This window comes from Sesamum indicum, linkage group LG11, assembly GCF_000512975.1.
Source record: "Sesamum indicum cultivar Zhongzhi No. 13 linkage group LG11, S_indicum_v1.0, whole genome shotgun sequence".
NCBI classification, from domain to species: domain Eukaryota; kingdom Viridiplantae; phylum Streptophyta; class Magnoliopsida; order Lamiales; family Pedaliaceae; genus Sesamum; species Sesamum indicum.
In genome coordinates, this window is record NC_026155.1 from 5,638,078 (window position 1) to 5,650,281 (window position 12,204).

Here is a 12,204-nt window from a genome sequence, read left to right on the forward strand (position 1 = left end):
CAAGCTTATGGAAGCAAAGGCCATAGCATTCCATTGCCAACTGGAACTAAACTCACAAGCTGCATAGAAGAATATCTACCTGATCCTGAAGTGTACAGGAGGCTGCTGGGGAAATTGCTTTATCTTAGGATAACAAGGCCTGACATATGCTACTCAACACAGCAATTGACTAGTTTATGCAGCACCCACGTAAACAACATTGGGAAGCTGCCTTGCACTTGGTCAAATACTTAAAAGGAACAATGAGTATAAGCTTCTTCTACACTGCAAATGAAGGATTCAACATAAGAGCCTATTGTGATGCTAACTGGGCAGCATGCATAGACACAAGGAGATCAGTTTCAGGCTACTGTGTTTTTTCTTGGAAATAGTTTGATTTCATGAAAAACAAAGAAACAAACAACTATCTCGCGATTATCAGCAAAAGCTGAATACAGAAGCATGGCATCCACCACATGCGAGCTGATTTGGATATACAATTTGCTTGGTCATCTTCAAATTAAGGTGCCTACCCCTATACCATTTTATTGTGATAATCAAGCAGCCCTCTATATTGCTGCTAATCCAATGTTTCATGAGAGAACAAAATACTTGGAAATCAATTGCCACGTGGTTAGAGACAAATACAAAGAAGGTTTTCTTGATCTTTCACATATAACATCCCATAATCAACCTGTAGATATCTTTACCAAGCTCTGTCAGGCCCTTGATTTATGTCTATTACCTCCAAGTTGGGCCTCATCACAGTCTTGACAAGTCCCACTTGAGGGGGAGGGGTAAAGAATGGTGCATATTGAATGAAGAACCTGCAACTCAGTTGCAGAAAATTGAGGACAGGGTAGGAAGAAGCAACTGAAACAAATGAAGGCTCATTCGAACAAAGGAGAAGAAAACACATTTCAACTAATATGTTTTTGCGCCATAGCATTTTCACGATTCTTTAAGTAAAGAATGCGTTTATTGTATATCAAACATATTGCCTTATATTTTGAAATCGTGTACGCGACTTCCTAAAATTGTTAGGCGGGATAGTTAGTTAATTAGTTAGCCTTCATATGTATATATTTTCACTGTGTAGTCGTCTTCTACACAATAAGATATCTGCTGCAGAAATTTTTCCTTAATTGAAATCAAAACAAGAAATTTTTCGGTTATCAGTTTATGGATTCTCTCAACACTTTGTAGCTTGAATTTTTACAAACACAAATTCAATGAGCTTTGAAATAGCTACTTCATGGGGAAATAGCCACAAACTTGATTCCTTTGAAAATCTCATTTAGAGTAGGGTGTTCAATTTGATTAACTGAATCGCAAGTTCGGTTAACCAAAACTTCAGTACATCGAAATAGAGAGTAGAGTGTTCAATTCGGTTAACTGAACTGAAAGTTCAATTAACCAAAACTTCAATACATCAAAATAGCATATCGTATATCGATCCAAAATGTTCGGCTCGACTTGGTAGAAACCAAACTTATTGGATGCGGTTCATTTTTGTACCGAACTAACCAAAAATTAAAAAAAAAATAATATAATATTAATTTCTTTATTCTAAATTATTTATCAATCAATAATATAATATTAAATATGTTTATTCAAGCATATCAGACGAAGCCACATGGAACCACGGCATGTACATTCCAACCAAATTAAGACAAATAATTTTAATATTTATCTCTTTAGAATGTATAAAAATTAAGGACCTAATGTCAAAATTAAACAATCATGTCATTCCAAATATTTAACGTGTTATTCTTTAAATTAAATTAAAAAGAGATAATACAAAAAGATGATCGAATGCATCACAACTCAACCTCTTTGACACTTATATAAAGGGGTCATTGAAACTCATTCAAGACACACAAAAACATAGAGAATGAAAAGTGAAACAAGAGAAGAAGCCAAAAGATTTCTCTCTACAAAGTTCCTTGAGTTAAAAAATATTCAAAAATTCTAGAGTTGGAGATCGAATCATTCATAAAAGGTCAGTAGCAAATTCTAGCATTTAATTTGGAATTATTGGTACTAAGCTCTCGAATTAACATTATAAATATTCAAATGAATTTTCAAGGAGATCCAAATGATAAATCTATTTCTTGTGTATTAATTTTTAAATTTGCTAAAATTTTGTGTTCACAGTTAGTTAAATGAGTCAAACTAGTCAAGCATGCCAATATCAAATTCATTTAAACAATTATCAAATTTCAAAAGTTATATTTGGACTCAGTCTAACTATCACTAAAATCCAGTCATCATGAATTTCAATTCCATTTAACATAAATCCAATTTGAATAACTTTAAGTTTTTAGATATATTTTATTACTTAAATTTGAATTTGAATTAAGCTTCAAATTTTATCTCATAATAAAGGACTTTCCTTCCTTCGGGTTTAATGTAATTACATATAAATTTTATGTGATTTAAAAAACTACATATGATATTTATTCTCGTCCAACAAATTACTTTGTTAAATTCACCCAATTTACTGATATTAAAAAAAAATTAAATGAAAATCTATACTTACTCTTGATTGACTTTTTACAAATTTATTATAGGTCAAAAAAATATTTTTGAATTAAACTATTGTAATACATTTTTCTCGGGGCTAATATATGTAAGTAGATACATTTTACTATTATAAGGGTAGTTTAGCCAGAAAAATTTGGTTCACATGCAACAAGTTAGTAGTAAGTCAATGGGGATAAATATGAATTTAATTCAATTATTTGCTTTTATCAGTAAATTTATTTAATTTTGACTAATGGAGAGATTTATTTGTTAGACGAAATAGATGTAATTTTTTAATTTAAAAGAAATTTACATATAGTTGCACCTAAAATTAAGTTAGGGGAGAGCGGCATAATTATTCCAAAAAGAAAATATCTTTAGCTTCTATTTATTATAAAGGAATTGAGCTTTTAACAAGTTTTTATTTGTCAATAAGCCCTACTTTAGTTGTCGAAACTGAGGCCGCATGACTTTAGAGATCCTGGGTTCAAACCCAGCTATTTGCGTGGGATGTTGTTCTACTGTGTATGTATTGTCTATTGCAACAGTAGGTGTTGTTTAGATTTTATTAACTGATATTACTTGTTGTTTAAATTTCGTTTATCTTATATTATTGATTAGGGTTTGATTATTGTAATTGTCTTTGTTAGGTATTACTATTTGACAGGAATAATTGTAATAACATTATTTCAATTAAGGGCAAAATGCACTTTGCTCCCCTAAATTACTCTTCGTATAACATTTACCCCCTAAACTAACAAATGTAACACTTTTCCCCTATAATTAAATTTTTGGACAACATTATCCTTCTATTATATGTATATATATTTAGTTGAATGATCTTTTTTTAACAATTTTTCATTTTAAGTTTAATTAAAATTTTCTTAATAAAAAAATCTAATTAGTCATAATAAAGTAAAATATAATTAGTGAATTAAATAGTTTAAATTTTATTATATTTTAAAGGCACAAAATTAAGTAATGAATGAAAAAAATAGTTACAGAAAAGAATTTCATGGAAAGATTTTATTAATTTGGTAATAAAATAAAATTATTAACTATTTTTTCTTTTAGATAAAAATTAGTAATCGCATATCAATTTTTTAAATATATTATTTAAAAGAATATGATAAAATATAATTATTCATTTCTTTTTAAAAATATTTAACTTTTGACTATACATATATATATATATTTGTCAATTTCTTTTAGAAAGCATATATGAACTGTTGGTTATATCATATTTATTCTGTATCCACTATATATATTAATTTATACTCTATTTTTAATTTAAAATTTTTATTTTAAAAAAAATTAATTATCATATTTATTCTGTATCTAATATATATATTGATTTATACTCTATTTTTAATTTAAAATTTTTATTTTAAAAAAAATTAATTATAAAATAATTTAGTGATGATTTAATATAAAAAATATTAAAATATATTAAAAATAATATAATTATTGAAGGTATAAAACACGTTTTTATCCAATAAAAAAGATAAGTGCTATATTTATTAATTTAAAAAATAAATACAACAGTTCATCGCCTCAAATAATTAAAAACAAGAATTGATGTGAGCGGAGAGGCCTCCAAGAAAGTTTGGTAGCCACTTCACATGTAAAACGACACCGTATGACCCAAGTTTTTCCAGTTCGTATATAAGCCATTAACCGCAGCATTAGCTGAAATTTCAAAATCAAGCTCCTCACCTCTTTCAAAAACCCAAACCCGCGCCACCACTCCGCCACTGTGGTCTATGGCCCCCTCCACCCCTCCTCCGCCGCCAGATACTTCTAATACCGCCGCCACAACTACAAGACCAGTCTTTCAGAACCCTCCAAGACCTCCAAATTCTCACCCCTTCTACTCTTCAGCCGCCGCATCTAGACTACCTTCCAATCCTAACCCTAATTACCCGCAATTGGCGCCCCGCCCGCCCCAGCCGCATCCCCACCCTCAGGATCCGTCGCAGCTTCTCTACCCCGTGGCCTCCTCTGGTCGTGGCTTCCTCTCCAGGCCCGTAGCCATGCCTGCTGCCCGTCCCTCCCCGAGGCCGCCATTCGTGTTTCCTTATCTGGATCAGGGTCAGGGTAATCCAGGTTTCGTCAGGGCGAACCACTTTGCGCACGTGTTCCTTGGGCCCGGGCCGGGTTCAGCTGGTAATGCTTCATCTGGAGGGGTAATGCCAGGTGTGGTTAAGGGAATTCCTGTCCCCCCTTCGCACCCCCAAAAGGTACTTCAATTTTCTTTTGTTGGACAGTTAAGATGCTTGTGATTTAGTTTCTTGATCTTCAACTTAGATAGGTTTAGCTGTTTCCTCGACTGGATATCTTCAGTGATGAAAACAATTTGATGTTCAGTTATAAAAACTCGAATATAAAAATGGAAGTTCTGATATTTGTGGAAAATTACGGTCACTCAGTTGATTTCAGGAAAAGGAGAGCATGCTTAATATATTATACGTCATGTTGTTTTGGCAATTGGCAATGCATTCCATTTCCTTGGTAACTTAGTTGAGTTCTGGGAAAGGAAGGTGCATACCTCAAGTAGCATCCAAACCAGACCTTGGCCCCTATGTGAATGCATTTATTTTTGTTGTTAACCTCTGTGTGTAAGAGTTTTTGTTGGAAATGCCAGATTGTTGCTTTTTCTGTGCCAGAATGTCATTGCAACATTTAAATGGCCATAAAAAGGATTGCTTGATAAAAATCGAAAGTGAGGTTCAATTTGGTACAGAGAATTACAAGCATGCAATCTTTGTTCTTATGCGACATCCTTTTAATCTGTCCTTTATATTGTACTGTCCGGGCTTTATTAGGTTGGTCCTCCTTCAGCTTCAATTTCTGATAATAATGGCCACAAAGATTTAAGGTAAAAGATGTTTAGTCATTTTCTTCTTGTCTCAGTCCAGTTTTCATCCTGACCTCATTGTTCTTATTAAGGTGCTAATTTTCTGTGTTAGAAATTCTCAGCTGTCCTTCTTGTTTGCAGGGACAAAAACAAGGATGATAGTTTTGCAATTATAAGAGATAGGAAGGTAAGCTTTATAATTTTGATAATTTTAGTCTTTTAGATCATGTCTATGGAGAAAGACAATAACTTGTACTATCATCATTTCTCAAAGAAGATTGATGAATGACAGTTTTATTCTATTTCTGGTCAAAGGTGTGGCCTTTTGTCATTGTTTTCTGTGTTCTTATTAGCAATACATGTTCTGTTGCAGGTCCGAATATCTGAGAATGCCTCACTTTATACCCTCTGCCGGTCATGGTTAAGGAATGGTTTTCCTGAAGAAACTCAGGTGTGCTCCTCTAAAGCTTCTCTGGATGCATTGCGAATCTTACACTCAATTGTTTCTTAGATTGCCTTTTTATATTAGTTTTGGCATCCAGGGAATGCTCATATTTTGAAGAGATTAGAAGTACTCTACTTAGTATCGGGCAAATATTTGTAATTGTCCTGGTTTACTGAAACTTTATGTTTAGCTAGTTGATTTTGTGGAAAATGCAATGATAAGTTGTCCCATGCCACTTGCTTCATTTCCATCATCTTCATAACAACCTATACGGTATGATAGTGCATTATGCTGAGGTTTGTTTGATTTCTGTTTTAGATTTAAGTTATTGCTTGATTTTTATTTGATATGAGTTTATAACTAGCTCTAACATTTTCTATTGTTCCTTAATACTCCCTCCAGATGCAGTTTAACTTGTAGCAAGTCTTGGGCGCTAGTTAAAAGATTATGAGATTTGTGTTATTCTGCACTATTCATCTTAAAAGTAACACCTGAGTTGCTGTGTCAATGTGTCATATTATTACTTTGACACACAAATAGTTCTGAGGAAAAATTTCCCACTTTGAATTTTATTTTGAGAAGTTCCTAAAAGAAAATGGGAGTAAAAATAGGGACTGAGGGAATATGCAAATTTACCATGTATGCACATTGAAGCATGTGCTCAGAATTGATCATAGTTTCTTCCTCACTTTTTACTGAGCTTTAATAACATTTGCTGATTCTGCTTGTTATCAACTTTGTTCGAGAAAAATTTGGAAAGTGGATATACTCATTTTCAGGAGATTCAATAAGATCTCGTCTATGAAGCCTTGTTTTGGATCAACATATATGGTGGCTATCTCAGTCTACTAGATATTATTGGAGTCACCAATGAATTTAGCACATCTCAAATCCTTGTAGTCTTGTATGCTTCAAAAAAATGTGAAAGAGTAGAGAGTCTATTTCCTTAGAAAGAGGATAATTAGATCCGGAGAGAATTTGGGGGACGAGAGTATTTCCTTTGTAACGGGGTAGTATTATTTGAGTTGCCATTAGGAAAGGGATATGTTTATGGTGTGTTAATTCTTTGTACTCTTTTGTTAGTAGGGAGTTTGCATTTGGATTGTACATGCTCGTAATAACAGTTTTAGGAATGCTGTTGATATGTGATTTTAGACATATTCTTGATCTTATATTCCACTTCTTTAGCAGCCACAGTACCTGGATGCTGCCAAATCCCTTCCCAGACCTTTGCCTGTAGCTGCACAAGTTGTAGATTCACCAGATAAAAAGTCAGGAGACAAAGAAGAGGAAGATGAGGTTGGTAGTATAAACTAATAACACCTAATCTATTTAGGCCCCATCTAGACTGCAGATTGGTTAAGGTTGGAATTAGCTATTGGTGAAAGTTCCAGCTGCAGGGTGTTAATCTGGTAGCTTTGATAATATTGAGATTTTGTTCTTTGCCTCTTCAGGAATGTATGATACCTTTTGTTGAACAAATGGGTAAAATGGGTTTTTCGCAATAAAACTCTGAAAGACCTAAATGCTTGGAACTTTATGATCCTGATTTATTTCTTACTTAAAAGCTAACCCTATTAGAAGTTTGAAAAACCTAGATAATGAATATATCCATATGCATATGATTGTTATAAAGTTTACTTAGTTTCATTTGCATCTCACTGTGATTTGTTTTTCCTGTGAATCAAAGGAGTAAGCAGATTTACCTTCATCTAATTTCAGGATGAGAGTTCAGTTGAGAATTTGTCCGAGAAAGAGCTATTGCAAAGGCATATCAAACGTGCCAAGAGGGTTCGATCACGGTAACCTTCTTCCTTCTTTTTGGCATGGCATGTGTAGATGTGCCATGTCTTAGTTTTCAGTATTCTCATATATGGTGTCTATGTGACCATCTGAATATTGATATTTATGATTTTACCTCTTGACGTGCGATGTGGGTGTGTGCACATTTGCATTAATGGGCTTTCTATATGAGGGATTGCAGTAGTTGATTTCTAGTATGTAGCACATTTATGTATTTGCTTGGGTATTAGTAGTTGTGAACGTTCTAGTTTTGATCTGTTTACAAATATACTTTTAAGTAAAAGTTCAAGTTATAGCACTTGTAATAATGCATGTGAGGAGCTTAGAGATATCGGATGTTGTTCAGATTGATATTTCAGGATAGTTGCCTTTTGTTGCAATATTTTCTGAGTTTTCTTTGTTGAGTTCACTTGTTAAACAGAGCTAATATATGCGAATTGCTTATATGAAGAATAATGTTGACGTGCTTTGTCAATAAGCATGGTTATCACAGGTAAACTAACAACACCTTGCCCAAAAAGAATGTCAAATGCCCTTGTGCGCACATTTTGACTTGTTATTTTATGCTATATTAAGCTAGTTAGCTATCCTTTCACCGTTGGTCTCTTAGTTTGCACTGAATTTTGTTGGAATGTGGAGAGAATTGCTAAACGGGCATCCAAGATGCCATAATTAAATCTCCATGATGTGTGAATATGCTTTCAGGATAATTGCAGGTGAGGTTCACAGATTTAGCGTTGAGGTCCTGTCAATCTCTTTTTGTGACAGTTTAGTATGTGCTGTGTCACTGTGTGGTATTAATTTGATCCACATTGTTTTCTGCGATTGTTTTAGAAAGCGTAAGCTTTTAGATTCTGATATGCCCTGGAAGGGGATTTATTATTTTTTCAATCTGCCAAATATCTTAGGAGTTGTTTCGGCTTTTCTAGGTTCAAAGATGCTCAGTATCTTTTTCATTATTTGTTCGTCCTGGTTCTGACATCTGATAATAGTTATCTACTGAGATCTATATGAGGCTTATTGCTCAGATGGCTAAATTCTCACAGATCACATATTTATTATTTTTGGCACTTATATATATCTTTATTGGGAGAACTCTTCTTCGCCTATAATTTTTGGAAAAACTCAAGTGCTGTTATTTGCCTGGTGGACATTTTTTGATATTGCTGTGCATTATCTGCAGGCTAAGAGAAGAAAGACTTCAACGAATTACAAGATACAAGACCAGACTTGCTCTTCTCTTACCTCCCATGGTAGAGCAACACTTCAAAAATGAATCAGCTGTACCAAACTGAAAAACGCTCGTAATATTGCTTCCTCTTTGTCAATATGATCTGCTGTCCACATTCACATAACATCCCTCAACAGATCGTGCCTGCTAATGTTTTACAACGTTGGAAAAGCGAAGCCCCCAGATTGTCGACTTATAATTGATGGGCTTCTGGTGCTTTGGAGCCTTGTCAAGCAAAATCCAATTGATGTTTCCATTTGCTTATCCTTATTTCCCTCTTTTCTTCCTTTAGGCCCTTCCACTGCTATTTCTATAGTTGTGCCGGCCTGACATAGAGTAAGCTCAATCGATAGTTGTGATCAGATTGAAAAGCATTCGTAGGATGAATGCTCATCTGTAGTACAATCGGGGCAGCTTTAGCTTCGCCAATTCTAGGATTAAACTCTATATTTAAAAATTTAGCAGCTCACCTGTAGTTAATGTAATTCATCTGTCTCTGTTGAGGTTGTTTTTGTATCCAATTTGCTTTAGTACGGGTGGTCTTAGTTAATACTACACAAAAGTTGTTTCAATTCAGTAATTTTTTCAAGTTTTGCAACTGTTACTACTCAAGTTGCATATATGATTAAAACTCGACTATTGTGTATCCCTCTCCCAAAATGTACTTTTCTTCATTCGTTTAATGCTTCAGGGTTCGAGGAATGCAGATTTGAGATATTTAATAGCACTTTGGATCATATAAGCAATGGAAGAAAAATCTGAAAACACTTGATCAAATCAAACTTGACCTTGAACTTGAGAGTTGGGCAAATAAATTCATCAACATTCCATAATGTCTTGTGGCTGATTTGAAGCATGTTTGTATATTAGTAGTTTCGGTCTTATTTATAATTAGTTATTAGCTGTTGGATTGATTAGTTCTTGGATCTGACTAGTTTTTGAGTTTTAATCTATTTATGATTTATATTATTAATTGATCATTTTCTTGGGGAGAAAAAAAAAAAACGCAAAAAGTCGCCATATCTAACTCATCGTTTTCATGTTCTATCTCTCTTGAAACAAAGTCAAGCAACCATCAATTGTTGTCATCTACTAGTTAAGGTTGAGAATTATACAAAAAATATCATAACCCTTGATTCTTAGAGATAATAGTATTTTTGGATATTTATAGGTTTAAGGTCTCATGAACAAGTTCGAGATCATGAGTTCGAGTCCCATCAAATATATGGGTATATGTCTTACTTTATGTGAGTGTTTGTGATTCCTTAATGTTATTAGTCATATTGGTATATTAAGTGAACGATGTAATTTATTATTATTTTTAATCATATTGATATATTAATTAAATTAATGTAAAAAATTGCTAAAGTGTTTGATGAGTTAAAACATATGTCAATTATAAATAATTCGTTAACTTCAAACACGACAAGTGAAATGAAATGAAATGTGAACACCACTACATGATTTTATTCAACAAATCCTTCTTCAACAAGCCATGTGTTTCAACCACATACACATACCCATATCACATTTTGTGCAACTTTTCTAGTCCCCAATCGAAGTTTCTGCGAAGGTGTCCGAAGACTATTACTCATGTCGAGTTTTGTCCTCTAACTCAAATTCACATCACATAGAGAAGGACTGCGTGTTGTTACAGCTCCATCCACATTCTTATTTATTTACAGTAATATTCTCTTCGATGATTTACAGTTCCTGTTCTGATACTACTTTATCATGAGTCTGTATTCTATGAAATTCTTGCTTGATAGATATACGTGGAATGGGTGCCTCACAGTCCGCTGTGTGTAAATTTATTTCACATGTTATGTGATTATTTGTTTCACTTTATATGAGTCATTGATTTATTATAATTTGTTATTATTTTTAATCATATTGATATATTGATTAAATCAGTATAATTTATTATTATTTTTCGTCCTATTAAAATATTAGTGGAATGGATGTATTACCATAAAAAAAAAATAAAATTGCGTGTCATATATTGGAAACTTCCTACTCTTAAATTCCCACAAAATTTCTTCATTAACCTGCACTTTTCTAAGTTTGTTATGTTTCTTGTCCTTTTCTCACTAAATTCTCATTTTTCTCATTCATTCATGTGACAAAGGTCATATACCAATGCCAGCCAAAGGAGTTATTTATTTTTTTATTAATTAAAAAAATTGTATTAATATTATTAATTTAAATATTATAATATTAATATGACGAGTCGTGATTTAAAATCACGACTCATCATTAAAAATAATATTTTTAACCTAAAACAACTCAAGTCGCGATCAAAGAATTTTTGTGCCTCATTTTCATGCAATACTTCCTATTTTCATCACCACTCAAGATAATTTTTTGTGCCTCAATTTTATTACTACCAAATCTGCTTGATGTGTTGCAGAACTAGACTCCACATTATCACGATATGCACTAAACAATGAAGATGAAATTGGTGAAATATTGTATCCTTGTGCATATGGTTGATTAATACCAAGACCAAGGTCAAGATGTACTTGTGAAGAATAATTTTATGTTTGGTTTGGCATATATGGAGTCGATTGAAACCAATTATCTTGATGCAGTTGAGGCATGTAATAATCTTGAGGCGGTTGAGGCACGTAATAATATTGAGGTGTATATACTGTAGAAGGATTAGCTATATCCACCCCAATATCATGACGTTCAACTGAACCAGTAGGCCTTCGGCTAGAACTTCTTCTTTACCTGTGGGATGTTGTGGGAGCATCATCGGATGAAGAAGCAATTTGTTGTGGCTGTTGAGTTGTGACTTTCTTGATAATATGTAACCCGTCACCAAATACCATTAGTTCCAACAGTCCGCCTCGATTGTTCCAAGACGTCACAGTGGACATGGAGTAAATATCCATGTTGTCAAAATTGCGAATCGAGAATGTTCTTGCGGCAAGTGGACATGGAGTAAATATCTATGTTGTCAAAATTGCGAATCGAGAATGTTCTTGCGGAAAGTGGAGTCAATTTGGTATACCTTGCAGTCACGCTCAAAAAGTATGCGCTGCATACATGATTAATGCCGCATCAATGGTGAAGGATTATTACGATATAATGGCTTATAAAAATACATATTCTAAGTATTTGAATCTATGCATTCCGAAGATTATTGGGATGTACTGGGATTTGAGTTGGTCCACGATCCTACTATTTGCATCTCTTCGCGCCATGGTCGAAATCAAACAACACGTATTCACAACGAGATGGACTAGGCGCAAACGCGTGCAAGACAACAAGCCCAACAAAGAAATTTTTCAACACAATCAGATGTGTCGGAACTGAGTTGCCAAGAATAATTATATATTTCATTGTATTTTTTAAAAT

At 33.5% G+C, this 12,204-nt stretch overlaps 1 protein-coding gene across 3 annotated transcripts; it reads left to right on the plus strand.

Annotated features, from left to right (window-relative positions):
- Positions 4,201-9,374, plus strand: LOC105173375 (proline-rich receptor-like protein kinase PERK8). Of its 3 annotated transcripts, none has more exons than XM_011095086.2 (7): positions 4,201-4,745; positions 5,331-5,383; positions 5,504-5,549; positions 5,736-5,813; positions 6,996-7,106; positions 7,530-7,609; positions 8,794-9,374. In XM_011095086.2, the coding sequence occupies exons 1-7, from the start codon at positions 4,269-4,271 to the stop codon at positions 8,903-8,905; spliced, it is 957 nt and encodes a 318-aa protein (XP_011093388.1). In that variant the 5' UTR covers positions 4,201-4,268; the 3' UTR covers positions 8,906-9,374. The 3 variants fall into 3 exon arrangements, with proteins under 3 accessions (XP_011093388.1, XP_020553811.1, XP_011093389.1); XM_020698152.1 differs by having other exon boundaries at positions 6,999-7,106; XM_011095087.2 differs by lacking the exon at positions 6,996-7,106.